Raw genomic sequence first — 17478 nt, forward strand, 5'->3', positions numbered from 1 at the left:
CTCCCTCTCTCTCCTCAACAGTTCCCTGTAACTTTTAACTGTCTTGTCTAATGATAATAAGGCACATATCAATACAACTAATATCATGTACCATCTGCAATTATGGACATCTCGTTTAAACAGATGTAATAAACCATCCTCACACAACTTCAGCAGATCCAGCATTATGTGAAGCACTCCTTTATTTACCTCTAAAGCACGTATTGTATCTCCCTCTCCTCAACAATTCCCTGTCACCTTTAACATTCTTTTCTAATGATAAAAGGCAAATATGAATAAAACTTGTATTATATACCGTTTGCAAATATGCAGATATCTCAATTAAACAGATGTATTTCACGAACATCCAGCATCCAGCATTTTCTTCCCGTCGAGCACTTATCTAAAATCTTCCTCTGAAATGCGTATTCCATCAGCCAGAATCAAAAACATCAGGATCAGGATAAAAAGTTTCTCTGATTCACAAATCATGATGGTCACTCCGTGGCGATCCAAGCAGACGATCCAGGCTGTTTAAACTGTCAGGAGATTGCTGCGTCCGAAACCAGGAAAATATTGCCTCCAGAAGCTGTATATGGAGGAGGTGTGATGAAAATATGGTGCTTTTCAAACTGTTCGGCGACCAGTTTGCTTAATAGTTCCATTCATTCAAAGCAGATGCCAGCCATTAACTGTTTAGTCAATAAGGTAGCAAGTCAGCTGACTATATTTTCGGATGCAGCCCATAATAGTTAAAATCACTTCACGTGTGCTATAAGAAAATGTCTTATTCACCATCAGTGTATGTACAATTGGTTTGATTAGATATAGTATGTTTAAATGTGGACATGCCATCCATGGTTGCTGGACTACTTTGTGTGCTGGTATTTCCTTCCTAATATTTTAACAAATTCTTCATGTCCAAAGAATTACTAAAATTTGATGACTAAACAAATCTGAAGAAACTGCTATCTACCATTATAAAATACAATATAATTTTTTAGTTTTGTGTGAAATTGATTAAATATAGTGCTTAATAAGAGTTTATTTTAGCAATTTTTTTGTTTGGTATTACTATATTCAATTGTGTGATATATCGGCCTATTGGCCCTGCTCTCTGGATATCGGCATTTGCTATTAAAAAAACCCATTTCGGTCGACCACAAATTTAGATTTCACTTAACAGTGAATTCACTAGCAAAGACCACGCCTCAACAATGAAGATGAAGTATTTTTATTGAATGGTCATGTTTGGATGAAATAGGGAGGGAAAGGATGTTGAGGTCCTCGATCCGGCTGAGGATCGAGTCTTGGCAGGGAGACTCAGAGTGGGGGCTTCGTCTCGCTAGGTAGCAAGCCAGGTGGCCGGAAGACCCCCCGGATGCGGACTGTGGAGTAGAGAGGGGATGTTTAGAGACTTGAGGAATGGTGGGGGTGGGGGTTGAAGGGATGAGTTAGAAGGGGAGTTTAGAGACTTGAGGAATGGTGGAGGATGTTGAAGGGATGAGTTAGAAGGGGAGGGTTGGGTGGGGTCGAGAAACTGAGACAAACGGTGCTGAGGAGGTTGGTTCAGTATAAGTGCGTTGAAGTGCAGAAGCTGATTGGTTGAGGCGTGGTCCGCTCCTGAACTTTAGTTAACTTGTTAACTTCATTTAATTTAATATTGTCTCTTTTAATGTCAGTTGTTGATTAAAAACAACCAAAAATAAACATTCAATTCTAATCAGGAATAGTACAGATGAGATAAAGCCATTCGGTCTCTCTCGTTAACATGCACTCTTTGGTTTTGTTAAAGAGACAGTACCGTTTTTTTGCACATGTTCAACAAAACAATGTAAATACCTGTAAATAGTACAAATTGTGCAATTAAACAATAAACATGTAACAAAATATAATATATGTAATAGACTATCATATTTATTGATTAAATACTTTGATGTGTTTATTTTAAAAAAGCTAAAAATGCTACTAAAATGATGAAGAACTTATAAAATATCATTAGTAAAATGCATATTTTCATATTGTACCTAGTTTTGTTAACAAAATAGACATTATAACTGAAATATACCCATATGAATCTATATAGAATTCAATTCAATAGAAATCAGAATCGAGATCTTGCGAATCGGATTGGGAAATCTGTATCAATACCCAGCCCTACTTGTAAGAGGGTGAATCTATGAGTGAATTAATGGAGTGTAAATGTTTTTAACTGGCTGTATGTTTTATGTTGGACTTAGTATTGTATGTTGCAACTTTATTGTATAATTGTATATGCAAACTCTGATGCCTATCTTGGCCAGGACACTCCTGTAAAATAGATTTTTAATCTCAGTTAGTCTTTTTTCCTGGTTAAATAAAAGTAAAATAAAGTAAAAAATCAAATATTATCTTGCTTAAAGGAATATTCCGGTTTCAATCAAATTTAAGCCCAATCGACAATCGTTTGTGGCATAATGTTGATAACCACAAAAAAATGTTTTGACTACAGTTTTCGAGAAAAATACCCTATGAATGGCTTACTTATAGTTAAATGTAAATATTTCAGCTTTAACTTTGACATTATTTTCATAAGGAAAAAACATTTGATATACTGCATTTAAATTATGTTGATTTAAATAATAAAAACAAATAATTGTCACAGTGATCTTACGATTACTCTGTTATAGTCATGAGAGAATAATGAAAATGATAAAACAAAGGCTTAATTTTCATCATGCAAAATTGTATTAAAAAAATCTGTAACTGCAGAACACAGCAGAAAGTTCTGCATATTTCTACAGTTTTTCTACAGGTTTTACACATTCTCCACCCCCTTGCATGCTATATATATAGGATATATTTAGCATCTATTTAGACTCAAAAAGTGTCTGAGAAAATACACATGTGTAGCTTATGTGAAGCTCAATGTGTGTTTGACAGCTAGTTGTATCTCTTGAAACTTCAGTGTGGAAGTAATGAATCCGGTTCTAGATATACCTCAGGGTTGCACATTTTACCATGTTTAAATAATCCATTCTGCAGATTTTGCCCTGACATCAGTGAATTAAATGTAAAAAAACATAACAAAAGTCTGTATGGGCCTGGTTAAAACCAAGAACCAAGCAATGATTGATTCAGTTACGTCTTAAAAGTGCATTTAAGACACATCTGTCTTAAATGCACTTTTAAGATGTAACTGAATCCATCTTTGCTTGGATGCAACCAATGAGATGGAGTTGAGCAGACGTTGTGTTTTGACAGTAAGCCAGTCAGTGGTTCTTCATTGATCTCGCTGTGAACACTCGTCGTGCTGTTTCCACAGCTCTGTGTTAATAAAAAATGCATGAATGATACACGATCACCCACTTACTGGCCTATTTTTTCCAGTCGCTTCTGTTTGGTAGAGGTTTCTTTTTTTTTTAGATGCACAGATATCCCAACAGACCAAGCATTTCAGCTGTCAAAAATAAAAACATTTGTACATATAGTCAGTACTATGGTGTGTAGATACAAATCCACAATGCAAATACAATACAATTCTAGCACATGGTAAGTGTGAATCATTATGTCAAAATGATGATCCTTCCATTTCCAATAAGAAGTTAAGGTGGAAGTTAAATAAACTACAGAAGTTTCAATGTTGGGGGTTTTAGGGCTTATAAAGGAAGATTCTAAGCTCAAACATGTTTTCCTGTCTGTTTGTACCTCTACAGTGAAAATCGTCATCCGTGGAGACAGGAACACAGGGAAAAGCACCCTTTGGCATCGACTTCAAGGGAAAAAGTTTTTGGAGGAGTACATCCCCACCCAGGAGATCCAGGCCACCAGCATTCACTGGAACTACAAAAGTGAGTTACAATGTAGACACGTCCAGTGTACAGACATGCACCATATAGCTTTGCAGGTTCATAGTTACGTTGTTAAGTGCCGACCCAAACCTAAATGCATAAACAACAGCAGAAGTGTCATGAACTTTTATAACACATGGAACAAACCATATATATATTATATACTGCTGAATATGAGATGCATGAACATATGAGTGACGTGCTTATGTTTGTGCTTTTATGACCTCACTGGAGCCAAAAATATACCACAAAAAACACATTGTGGTCGTCGCAAACCGTGTTTATCCTTATTGCAAGTGATCTTGAATTTAATGTATTCATTTACTTCGGCCAGAATTCTGTTGAGTGTCAGGATAGGCTGGATAGACAGAAGGTGAGAACTCAAATGCAGTGAGTAGGATCGGCTTTATTTTAATAAACAAATAAACAAAACAAACAAAAACTACCCTGAATGAGAAAACACCAAGGTCTAGGGCAGAGCACTGCAGACAGACTAGGCTCAATGCACCGGGGCTGGAACAGACAAGACAGGCTCGAGAGGAACCGACAAGAAAGACACCGGGTGAAAAACCACAGCAAAATGGCATGGGACAGAAAACAAAGGGAGGTTAAATAGGGAAGGAAATGAGGAGGGTAAAGAGGGAAGGCAGGTGAGGCAAATAAACTGGTAACAAGGGGGTTGGGCCGGAATGAGAGACTGGAGAGCACATGGCAAACAAATTTAACATGCGCTCACGAAGACAAAACATGGAGCATGAGTGTCCGGATCCTGACACAAGACCCGAAACCGAACTAGACAGAAATCAGGATCCAGACATCATACACCGAACATGAAACATAAAATATACTGAAGAGCGCCGATCAGCCACGCTCACACAGAAGCACAAACAAAGACAGACAGATCACATAGCCAGGAAATAAACCCTGATCCATGTGCTCAACACAAATACAGAACATGGATGTCAGGATCCAATCACCAACCAATAAGCATGACTGATAAAGGTGACCGGATCCTGACAGTTGAGTTTAATTGGACGCATAGCCTTTGACGTCTAAACTAAAGATATAGACAGCATTTTGTACTGTCTTTGAAAAAATTATTTTATTATTTTTCTGTCTTTGAAAGTCTATTCCAACTTCACTCTCATGGAAAAGCTGCATTTGTTGTTGTTTTTCTTGTTTTGTTGCATTTAGCATTTTTACCTGCTGTTTGCAACCCTATCAGAACAGTCTGTCAACCCATTTTTGTGTCACCAGTTGAAAACCAATGGTTGGTCTTTTTTCTGAAAGGAAGGAGTTTATTTTCAAAAATCTAGATGGCCTAAAATCATTTATATAGACAGAAAAAAGAGGCCTAGATCAGACCAAAACTTGCAGACAATATATCTTTAAAACTGACCGTCTTCTGTGTTTGTCTTGGTTTTTCCCCACAGCAACAGATGATGTAGTGAAAGTTGAAGTCTGGGACGTGGTAGATAAAGGTGAGTCTTTAGGAAGCACTGTGAAATGAGTGGCTTTGTTGACAGAACAAGACCTAGTACTAAAGTTTGCAATTAGTTTGTTTCAATAAAAAAAAATACAATTAATTCACTGATTCGTATGAGCCATCACTCAAAAGTGTTTAAAGTCCCTCTGTGGCATTTTATTTTTCAGTTTTTGTCATGTCATATGTATTAAAACTTTTAATACATACTTTGGGTCTTTAGTGACCCGGGACCTCTTTCCACCCCCTGGACCTCATCCATTTTTTGGAGTTATGTCCACACCACTTTAGTATTCGTCAAACTTTCTCTTCTGAGTAGTGTGACTAAAAAAAACCTATATATGTTTTACTTTTGATTACCAAAAGTGTATAGGGTCATTGAATACCAGTGCTATGTAATAGTGTCTATTTTTTCTCTTATTTTATATCCATTTCAGTTCACTATCACAGGATATCTATTTATTTGTTTAATACAAGACAAATGAGTACTATATCCATACAAATGACAACTACATCACATTGATGTTCTGTGTGATACATACATGCATTCTAGACATGTTATTTCTTACTCGAGGTGGTGCTGATGTTTCAGTGATTGGCTTGATTTACATTTGGCATTGCTCTTTGGTGAAGAAGCAACATGGAAGTAAACTATAGCAAGTATAACACATAAACATTATGCTGTACTACTGAGATTATGTATGTTGTGTGTCTGTTTAGACTCAAAAAGTGCCTGAGAAAATACATATGTGTAGCTCAATGTGTGTTTGACAGCTAGGTGTATCTCTTGAAACTTCAGTGTGGAAGTAACTAATCCTGTTCTAGATTTGTAGCATTATATATTTAATATATGAAAAATGAAACGCCACAATATATTTATTGAAATATGTTTAGTTCTATTATTTTCTAATTGTCTTGAAAATTTGACTATATGGTCATTTTTTTAGATCCATTTGTGATAGATATACAGTATGTGCCGGGTTGCTAAAGACCTGAGGTATGGCAAAACACTCATGCATTTAAGAGTACTGCTGTTTTTGATAAATTAGGCATTAAATTTAAATGTGTTCCACGTTTATGCTGTCACTCGAAGATCTTGATTGTGTTTTTTCCTGATATACACACACTGAGCACTTTATTGGGAACATTATGGTCCTAATGTGTTGTGCATTCTGAGATCTATTCTGCTCACTACAATTGTACAGAGTGGTTATCTGAGTTACCCTAGCCCTGTAGACTTTCTGTCAGTTCAAACTAGTCTGGCCATTCTCCATTGACCTCTCTCATACAAGGTGTTTCCATCCGCAGAACTGACGTTCACTGAAATTCTAGAGACTGTTGTGTGTGAAAATCCCAGGAGATCAGCAGTTGCAAAAATACTCAAACCAGCCCGTCTGACACCTATAATCATGCCACTGTCAAAATCACTGAGATCAAATTTTTTTTCCCCATTCTGATGGTTGATGTGAGCATTAACTAAAGCTCCTGACCCGTATCTGCATGATTGTATGCATTGCACTGCAGCCACACGATTGGCTGATTAGATAATCGCATGAATAAGTAGGTGTACAGGTGTCCCTAATAAAGTGCTGAGTGTGTGTATATATACTAGCAGACCTTATTTTAGATCTTTTCCAAGAAAAGATTTGTTCCAACTTAAAACCACTCACAATATAGATTTGCAACTTCTTACTTGGATTGAGTGATTCACAAATGCTTTTTGTATTGGATAGAAAAAATCATTAAAAAAAGATCAATTTTAGGAGAATGAGCCATCTTTGAATTAGGCATCACTACTTGGTACTGAAAAAATATGCCAAGATTGTCACTGATGTTTGGGTCTTTCCGCACAGTGTTGATGTTTGCACGCATACATTGATACTTAATGAAATGTACACTTTATTATGTTTTCAACTTTGAGAGTAATTTTGGATTTTACTTGTTTTTCTTGTCTGCAAATGTTCAAAAGGGCAAAAGCTTCCAGAGGGTGTAGGTGAGAATGGACTGATAGGAATCCAGTAGTTAAACATTAAGCAGTCTCTGTGTGCGTGCTTGTGTGCGTGCTTGTGTGCGTGCTTGTGTGCGTGCTTGTGTGCGTGCGTGCGTGTGTGCGTGCATGTGTGCGTGCTTGTGTGCGTGCTTGTGTGCGTGCTTGTGTGCATGTGTGTGTGTGTGTGTGTGTGTGTGTGTGTGTGCGTTCTTCTTTTACTCTAAAACTGTGCTCAGAAGAGACATTACGTTCAGTAGCCTTTGCTTTTCTTAGACTCTCATGTGTAGTTGCATTAAAATCATATGGCTGCATTTTTCCCCTCTACACATTTGCTTTAAATAGGGGCATGTGATATATTACATTTATACTGGACCTCAATTTGGATTTCAATATGTAATTAGTTTACAGCTTATTCAAATTCATATCGAAATGATTTACAATAATGTAAATGGCATTATTTCACAAAGCCCTTTCTTAAAGTCTCCTTCCCTTTAAATTACTCACCCTGATGTTGTTCCAAACATGTATTACCTTTCTGTCTTCCGTGGAACACAAATAGAGATGTTAGGCAGAATGTTAGCCTCAGTCACTATTTACTTTCACTGATAATGTTAGTAATGTGTGTTTTGTTTTTGTTTTTCAGTAAAACAGTAATAATTTAGTAATATATGATCATTTTCCACCCAGTCTCTGGCCCTCTGTCTGAAACGCTCTGTTTTGGCATAAGCGCCTCTTCAACGTAAATGCCCACTGTTATGATTCGCTATCGTTGTGCAGCCCCACAAATTCAACCATATTTGGCCTTGTTCAGACTGCCACTAAAAATCTGATTTTTGGCATATCCAGATGAGTTTTTGATAGTCTGGACAGCAAAAAAAACACATGAAATCAGATTTTTCCGAATCTGATTCAAACATCATCGCGAGGTGGTTTCAAATGCGATTGAAATATTTACCAGTCTTATCTGTCACTGAGTTTTTCTTGTTGAGTTCTGCACCGCGACTGGACATGGCACTTATTTGGAGAGCGAGATGATGCGCCTCCATTTTTCCGGCATCTGTTTTTAAAGCATCATCACGTGGGTACGCCTACGTCGTTACCAAAGCAACCCATGCAGATAGGTTGGTTATGTCTGAACATGCAAATCTGATTTGATCACTTGCAATTAATAGTGCGGTCAGTCTGCCTGAAAAGATCTGATTTGAGAAAAGATCTGATTTGCCTGCAGTCTGAACATAGCCTTTGAAACTCAGTCTGAAGGCAATGAACAAGCTCTACAACATTATAAACTAAATTTCAGGGGTTACACATAACACACATCCAACCTATTGCATCTATATATCTTAAACTGTTCTTTTCAAGCACAACTGTTAACACTCAGTTAATGCTTTTATTGCTGTGGAGATTAAGTTTTGAGTTCTGAAATTTCTGAAAAACATCTTATATGTCAAAATATTAAGGAAAATTTGACATGAACCCTTTAAAAGTGAATGGTGACTGAGGTTAACAGAGGACACTAAAATTTAAGTTTGGCAGCTTTGGTGGGTTCTGGTTGGGTAATTTATGTGTGTTTTAATATCTGTTTTTTTTCTACTGCAGGGAAAGGGAAAAAACGTGGGGAGAATTTGAAACTGGAAAATGAACCTCAGGAGGTATTCATGCTGTTTTGAACAGTTTTGTTTCATTAAGTAAGGCATATTTGTTGGATGACAACTGCGTGTTTCATATTTTAAAGTGCAAGTTTTGCTGCCTTTACACCTCGGTATGTGAATACATTTTGTAATAATTAAATTATTAGCGTCTGCTTGTGCCGTGGTTACGACATGTAGGGCGCTATGAAAAAGTAACCCTCCCAACCCTATCAATGGATTTATTTTCTTGCCAAGATTCATCAGGCTCAAAATGTGAAGGAGTGGTTCAGGGATCATGAGGAATCATTTTCATACATGAATTGGCCACCACAGAATCCTGACATTAACCCAAGACTAACCCTTAAGTCTTTGGGATGTGCTGGAGAATACTTTACAGAGAGGTTCGACTCTCACGTCATCAGTACAAGATCTTGGCCAAAAATTCATGCAACTCTGAATTGAAATAAATGTGACGTTGCATAAGGTTGTCGAAACAATGCCACAACAAATGCACGCCATAATCAAAGCTAATGGCGGTCCATCAAAATGTTTTTTTTTGACCAGGCAGTGTATATAATCTGCATGTGCTGCACACCTCAAAGTGAATGTGTGAAGCTGGCCACTAAAACAGTGCCAGAATAGCATTCTGATATGCTATTCTTGTCACCACACTTGTACAGAGTGGTTATCTGAGTTACTGTAGACTTTGTCAGTTCAAACCAGTTTGGCCATTCTCTGTTGACCTCTCTCATCAACAAGACATTACCATACCCACAACTGCCCCTCACTGGATGTTTTTGGCACCATTTGGAGTAAATTCTAGAGACTGTTGTGTGTGAAAGTCCCAGAAGATCCAAGTTACTGAGATCAATTGTGTATGGTTGATGTGAACATAAACTGAAGCTCCTAACCCATATCTGCATGATTTTATGCACTGCACTGCTGCCACACTTATCAGATAATCGCATGGATGATTGTTGGTGCCAGACGGGATGGTTTGAATATTTCTGTAACTGCTGATGGTTCGAACTGACAAAGTCCACGTTAACTCAGATAACCACTCTGTACAATTGTGGTGAGATCTCTGAATGCTAATCTGAGATGCATGTTAGCGCTATTTTGGTGGCTCGAAGGGGACCTACACAAAGTTAGGCAGGTGGTTTTAATGGCTGATTGGTGTGTGTAATTAAATAATAATAATAAATCAATATCTCACATTTTTGATGATCTATTCACTGAGGAATCCTATTATGCTTAGGATTTTGTATAAAAGCACTTAATTTGTAAAAAAAAATAAAATGATAATAATGCTAAATAATAATTATGTTGAAAAATGTAATCTTAGTTTCATTTGATGAAAATGTCAATGAATTCCTTTGATTAAACACCATTTTGATAATAACATTTAATTAAACTCCACAATACCACAATATATGTCTTATGACCTAGTGTGTTTTTGCTTAAATATTACACCGATGGACAAATACAGTTTCCTATAAATGCCCTGGAAAACTGTGGGAACTCTTAATATTTGGGTAAATTTCAGGAAAGCATGACCAAGTAACACGTTTCACTCCTAAATCAAAATGAAGGAAATATATATTTTGCATGAAGCCTTTGTTTAGGCGTAGGACCATTAATATTTTGTGCACTGTGACATTAATAGAATGACAATTAAGCATATTGTATTTTGAGAATCATCATGTAACCCAAAAACGATAATTTTCGTGATTAGTCATCAGGAAATAAGATGTCATGGATGTGGTTTTGTACTGTATTTTGTCTGTTTTGCTCCGTGTGCAGGCGGAAACAGAGCACGCTCTCGACGCAGAGTTCCTGGACGTTTATAAGAACTGTAACGGCGTGATCATGATGTTTGACATCACCAAACAGTGGTGAGGAATCTCCTGATCCTTCTGCTCTTCCTTTATCCCACATCCACTCTTCTCAAACCACACATTCATTTCCCTCTCCTGTCGTTCTATCACCCCGTTCCTGTTCCCGCCCCTCTTTTTGGTCCGACAGCTATCCGTGATCAGGATCAGGTGCCAGAACGGGGTGTTGTGTTGCAGTCGGGTCATTGAGAGAGAGTGTGTCTCTTTCTCAGTAGAGTCGATACTGCTGTCACGCACAAAGCAATGAAACCAATATCTTCCACCCAGTGTCTTTTAAAGGTTCTGACTCTTAAAGGTTTATCTTTTCTCATTGGATCTGCACTGCATTCTGCTTTTTGGTCTTTGCTTCTGACCCAAGCACACCATTGAGTGTCCACTTGTTTGCGAAGTAAATCTGTTCTTTAAATACTGCTTTATTTTGTGATGGGGTCAAATCTTTTCAATTTCTGGGAAAATTGTAGTCCTGCAGAAAAAACGTCTATGATCAAAATTAGGGATGTGCCGATGTATCTGCTGCCGATATTTATCGGCCAATTATTGACCAAATTAAAACCATCGGCAAATCAGTAATAAGCGTGAAAACGCAGATATGAAAAAACAATGTTTTATTTATGATTAAATCATAGAGCCCGACCAATTTGGGATTTTTGAGACCGATACAGATTTTAGAGTGGTAAAATTCACAGATTACCGATATAGTTCATTTTTGAGCTGGAATGAAAACTGACCTTTTCTATGTGGATTGACTATGCAAAGGTACTCAGTAGGCTGCTTTCTTAAACAAATATTTATTATTATTATTATTATTATTATTATTATACATTGTCAACAAATGATATAAATGAACACTGAGAAAATAAAAACAATAAATAGCTTAAAAAACATCAGTACTGTTTAGTAGGGTTAGGGTTAGTCAAATACTGACCATTAAAATAAAGAAAAATGCAATTAATAGCTAAGTAAACATCTGTAGTACTCACCTCAATCTGGGTGGCGGACAACAAGACCCAGTTGCCTCCAATTCTGAGATCGTCAATCCACGCATCTTATCATGTGGCTCTTTGTGCATGACACCGCTGAGACTCCACATGTGGAGGCTCATGCTACTCTCCGCGGTCCACACACAATTGACCAATCATGACCACGTGGAGGCCTCCCCATGTGACTCTACCCTCCCTAGCAACCGGTCCAATTTGGTTGCTTAGGAGACCTGGCGTGAGTCACTCAGCACACCCTAGATTCAAACTCACGAATCTAGGGGTGGTAGTCAGCGTCAATACTCGCTGGGCTACCCATGGTCCCTGTGAATGCCCTTTTGATTTTTCTTACACTTGGTCAATAGTTGATCAGAATGGTTTTTCAGACATTAGCAGAATGACCATGATAATGGTTAAGCTTGGTTTCATCCTGCAGTAAATGCGAAAACTCATTTACTGCTGGCATGCTTGTTCATGTTGCTTTGCTAATGAGATGCTGACATGTCTCCATGTTTCATGCCAAAATGTTATGTGGGCGGTGGTATGAAGTTTGCATTGGCAGAAAATAATCCAAAAAGAAAAATATATGCAAATAAGATCATTTGTAACAAGATTACTTGGAGAAAGCTGCCGTGAATTTAGAAATGTTATAATGAAGTATAAAACACACAAAGTATAACACATGGGGAAATGACACGTGACAGTATGTTTTCTATAAATCACAGACTCTGTCTTTGCCGCAGGACGTTCAACTACATCCTGAGGGAGTTGCCAAAAGTGCCAACACACATCCCTGTGTGTGTCCTGGGTAACCAACGGGATATGGGCGAGCACCGGGTCATCTTACCCGATGATATAAGAGACTTTATCAACAGTCTGAACAGGTAGGTAGAGCAGTCGGTGCACACACGGTTAACCCTCAAAACCAGGCGTTCCATTCAGTACAAGTCCAGGTCCGGGTTCAGTACAAGTTGAGCTCAATCAACAGCATTTGTGGCATAATGTTGATTACCACAAAAAATTATTTCGACTCGTCCCTCCTCAAAAATCGAGGTTACAGTGAGGCACTTACAAAGGAAGTGAATGGGGAAATTTTTGGAGGGCGTAAAGGCACAAAGGTGAAGCTTATAATTTTATAAAAGCACTTCGATTAACTCTTTAAACTTTACAAAGTTCTATAAAATTCTAAGCGATTTTATCATACTAAAATCATTCTAACACGTATATTTTTTTTGTCTTGTTGCTATAATTTTGAAACCGTAATTATTTAAACTTTCACGGATTGACCCCTTTCACTTGCATTGTAAGTCCTCACTATAACCCAGATATCTTGCTTTTTTAAAATTTATTTATGTTTTTTTGTCAAAGGAGGAACAGATCGAAATTACTTTTTGCAGTAACCAACATTTGTCACAATTGCTGTCCATTAAACTTACTTGTATTGAACCTGGAATATTCCTTTTTAAAGGTCAAGTGTGTCATTTCTGTGCCACCAAACAGAATTGCAAAATGTGTAAAAACTGTGGCACTTTCAAAACATTGCTATGTTTGTTTGAGCATCCCGGCTATCTATGCAAACGGTGGGGGTGGGGGGTTTGAAAGCAATAATAATTTTTGCAGTTTCATCTGGTACCTCTAGAGGTGCAGATATCACTCAATTCACTCCTAAAGCTAAAAATATCTCATATAAATGTATATATACCACGCAAAGCTCTTTTAAATATTGTATGTCTTTCAGCCATCGCACAACCTTTCCCTAATCCCATAAACTTCTCTTATTTCAGACCTCCGGGCTCCTCCTACATCCACTATGCCGAGTGCTCCATGAAGAACGGCTTTGGTCTCAAATACCTCCATCGCTTCTTCAACATTCCCTTCCTGCAGCTGCAGGTCAGAGAAAACTCTCATCAGAGTCACATCTTGGAGAAATGTTTGCTTTCGGATTACCGTTTAGCTGTTTGTAGTGACATGTCAAGTGGGATGCTTACACAGTTTACATGGGGATTTGAGTCCAACGTATTTTCAGTGAAGTAAGAGCTTTTTGGATTATGACAGCGGCTCTCAAATTTATTCCTGGGAGATCTGTCCTTCTTTATTGAGTTTAGTACCAATCGTGCTCTTGCGTACCTGCTGTAGTTTTCAAGGGTTAGTTAAGATGGATAGTATGCATATCGGTGATTGTCAAATTTGCATAGTATCCATCCTTAGTAGTATGTGAGATTAGGATTAGTGAATTAGAATTCATAGTGTGTTGAAGATAGTACACTAAAGGTGTCTGGATATTGCACCGTTTCATTTCAATGTGTGCATCCGTGCATGTTTTTAGGGTAATACGACCCCTACAGCTCCTCGAGCTACGCAAAAGGAAGAGTTTGTGATGGTTCCCTTAATTTTTCCAACCGTTATTCCTGTTTAAAGGCCCCCATAAATATTTTGTTTATAAGTGGAGTTATGTTTTAACTTAACGTTTAAATTAAGTGTTGCAGCACAATATTTCTAATGCATAAGTTGTAACATTTACGCCTCATCTGGATGAAATTGTAACTTACAAATGGCTTGTGCAAAAGACCCCAAGAGCAGGTTTGAAAATGCTTTTGGTTTATGGGGCAAAAGAGATTTAGTCTTAAAGTTTAAGTCCTAGACTAACATTAGAAGTAGCTTTAAAGTTGTAACCATATAATCCTCATTATGCCTCATGAGACTGGCTGAATGGCTGTAATTAATAAGGCAGGTTCAAGTTAGCTGGGGATCAATGGTGACTGCTGTGTTTTATGTGTCAGGGGCAGTCTGTTTGTGAGGTTATTCTCCAGTCAGTAAGTTTAAGAAAAGGTTTCAATTGATTTATTTTATTGATCCTGTTAAAGAAATTAAGTTCTCTCTTTCAGCTAATCAGCACATCATAGATTTCCAATAAAGCCCAAGAAAACTATACAGGACCATAAACGCAGTTGTCAAAGCTGATTCAGTTTGCGAAGGTACCTCCTATAGACTATATACATTGTATCAGATATTATATCAAAAAGCTGAAAAGCTCCGTGTTTATGCTGAAATAAGTATGAGGTTTCTATAACATGTTTTTGGTGGTCATTGCAATAAGTTTTTAAAATTAACTTTCAAACCTACGTATTTTCAAAATCAACTAGTTGGTGGGCTGCCTGAACAACTAGTTGACTAAACTGTCTTAATGAAGCCCTGTATAATTAGGCTTGTTCCGGGCTCACCTGACCTTGATCAAATACATTTTGTATGGGGCGTTTACATAAAGACACATTCTTGCATTTATAAACAGCTAGGTGGAGCACAATGGAATAGAACAGAAAACAGGGGTCTTGAAAAAAGGTGGACTATGTTTTTACTTATCAAAACGTTAAACAAATCCAGTGGCGGGGCCTGGGTAGCTCAGTGGTAAAAGACGCTGGCTACCACCCCTGGGGTTCACTAGTTCCAATCTCAGGGCGTGCTGAATGACTAAGCAACCAAATTGGCCCGGTTGCTAGGGAGGGTAGAGTCACATGGGGTAACCTTCTCGTGGTCGCTATAATGTGGTTCGTTCTTGGTGGGGCACGTGGTGAGTTGAGCGTGGATGCTGCGGTGGATGGCATGAAGCCTCCATCTCAATGTTTCCGTGGCAATGCGCTCAACAAGCCACGTGATGAGATGGGTGGATTGTCGGTCTCAGATGTGGAGTCAACTGAGATTTATCCTCCGCCACCCGAATCACTACACGGACCACGAGGTCACACGTTGCACATTGGGAATTGAGCATTCCAAATTGGGAGGAAAAAATAAATAAATCCAACGGCTATGGAGGGACTCTCAAAAAAAACAACAGGCGATAGGCAAAGACCACTGTCTGAATGTGTAGAACTCTAGCGCTGGTGCTTTAAAGTGAATGAATTTAATGACGCGGTAAAAAGCGGACTAAATCTAGAAAAATAGTCAGCCTCAGTAACGATCAAACGGTTAGTGGACGATTAATTGATTAGTTGCCCATCGTACCTATCCCTAAATTTAACAGGGTAATCTCCTAACTGAAGTAGCCTGCTGTGCGAAAGGTAAGGCTATAAACATACTGTACTCCAATAAGGCTGGGCATAATGTAAAAAATATTTTAGCGATATTCGCCTCATAAAATATATTGCGATATCCGATTATATTGTCAACCCCCCTGCCGAGAGTCATTTAATATTTTTGCTTTATTGATTTTGCTTTAAAAATTATTAATTTATTGAAACATGACAAATTGATACAAACGACATTTCTAAATTCAGATTACACTTTAAACTAAATGAATAAAGCTATTAAAATAACAAAGTGATCAAAAAATCTTATAGAACCACCTTCCCAAATTCAAACAGTTACCATCTCCAAAGGCCCCATTTGCCATCATGCAAATATTCGTCTACGACAACAGGTTGAAATTACTAATTGACTAAAGACAATTATAAATGTAAAGATAATTTACATTTATGCATTTGGCAGACCCTTTTATCCAAAGTGACTTACAGTGCACTTATTACAGGGACAATCCCCCCAGAGCAACCTGGAGTTAAGTGCCTTACTCAAGGACACAATGGTGGTGGCCGTGGGGCTCGAACCAGCGACCTTCTGATTAACAGATTTGTGCTGATAGAAATGCTTCAATAGACAGATAGATATATAGATAATAATATATAATAAAAAAAACACTACCTATAGAAAGTTTAACATATTAGTTTCATATTAGTTGTAAGCCTAGTAAATTTCCTTGTATTCCCAAAATAATGCTGCAAAATAAATGTTTTCTTATCGATTTTGTGTTTGTATTGCGTCTCTCCAAAGACAGCACGTGCCACAGTCATGTCAGACATTCATATGTCAGATGAGAAGAATATTTAGCAGTTTTAAAGTGCCAAATGTGTGATAAAGGTCAATCAATTTGCTTGGGCGGCCACAGAAAAATGTTCAATGCTGGAAAAACCCTGTCCATATTTCTTCAATTCTCTCAGTTTCACATGAAGCCATGCCCACTGATAGATAAGCCCACGCGGCGCACATGGATATTTACATATCGTGATAGAAATGGCAGAATCTCTATTGATTGACACTTTATATCGTCGCCACAATATATATCATCATATCGCCCAGCCTTACCCTGGTCAACAGTTTAATATATCTGCCGACTTCACAGATCCATACCGTTTTGCCATCGATAATATTATCGATCATATCAATGTCAATGATTGTCAAAATCGTCATTGGGAGATTTGTAAGACATCGTCAATATCCTATTACATCGTCCTATTGCCCAGCCCTTTACTCCACTAAAGTACGATAATGCAAATGTGAACACTTGGCAGATGCGTTTAAAGCATGCTTTCCTGTTGTACATACATGTGTCGAGAGGACTGATACTCGACAGTAAAATGTTTTACTTAAACCAATAATTTTATTATTTCTTTACCTTGAAAACTATGGCATTTCATAAGATGTGAAAAAAAGAACTATATAAGCAAAAAGCGTATAATTGGATCAATGTCTCAGTCGCAGATAACTCTCGTTGGATATATATATATTTTTTAATAATGTCTTTGTTTTGATTTGGTGGACAAAAAGTTTTTCAAATATTAATATTTTTAATATTATTATTTATTAATTGCTTCAAGAAATAATCATATTAATCCATACTACTGATGCCAACATTTCTTTCAAGA

The 17478-nt window shown here is 37.6% G+C and overlaps 1 protein-coding gene across 1 annotated transcript in view; it reads left to right on the forward strand.

The window, feature by feature from the left end:
• Nucleotides 1–17478, forward strand: part of LOC127622949 (rab-like protein 6) — a 45059-nt gene that overhangs the window by 7876 nt on the left and 19705 nt on the right. The window contains exons 3-8 of the mRNA XM_052097148.1: nucleotides 3675–3809; nucleotides 5243–5290; nucleotides 8882–8934; nucleotides 10717–10808; nucleotides 12529–12669; nucleotides 13570–13675. Coding sequence (XP_051953108.1) covers nucleotides 3675–3809; nucleotides 5243–5290; nucleotides 8882–8934; nucleotides 10717–10808; nucleotides 12529–12669; nucleotides 13570–13675 — 575 coding nt within the window. The remainder of the gene's footprint in view (nucleotides 1–3674; nucleotides 3810–5242; nucleotides 5291–8881; nucleotides 8935–10716; nucleotides 10809–12528; nucleotides 12670–13569; nucleotides 13676–17478) is intronic.

This window comes from Xyrauchen texanus, chromosome 3 (genome assembly GCF_025860055.1).
Source record: "Xyrauchen texanus isolate HMW12.3.18 chromosome 3, RBS_HiC_50CHRs, whole genome shotgun sequence".
In the NCBI taxonomy this organism is placed as follows: domain Eukaryota; kingdom Metazoa; phylum Chordata; class Actinopteri; order Cypriniformes; family Catostomidae; genus Xyrauchen; species Xyrauchen texanus.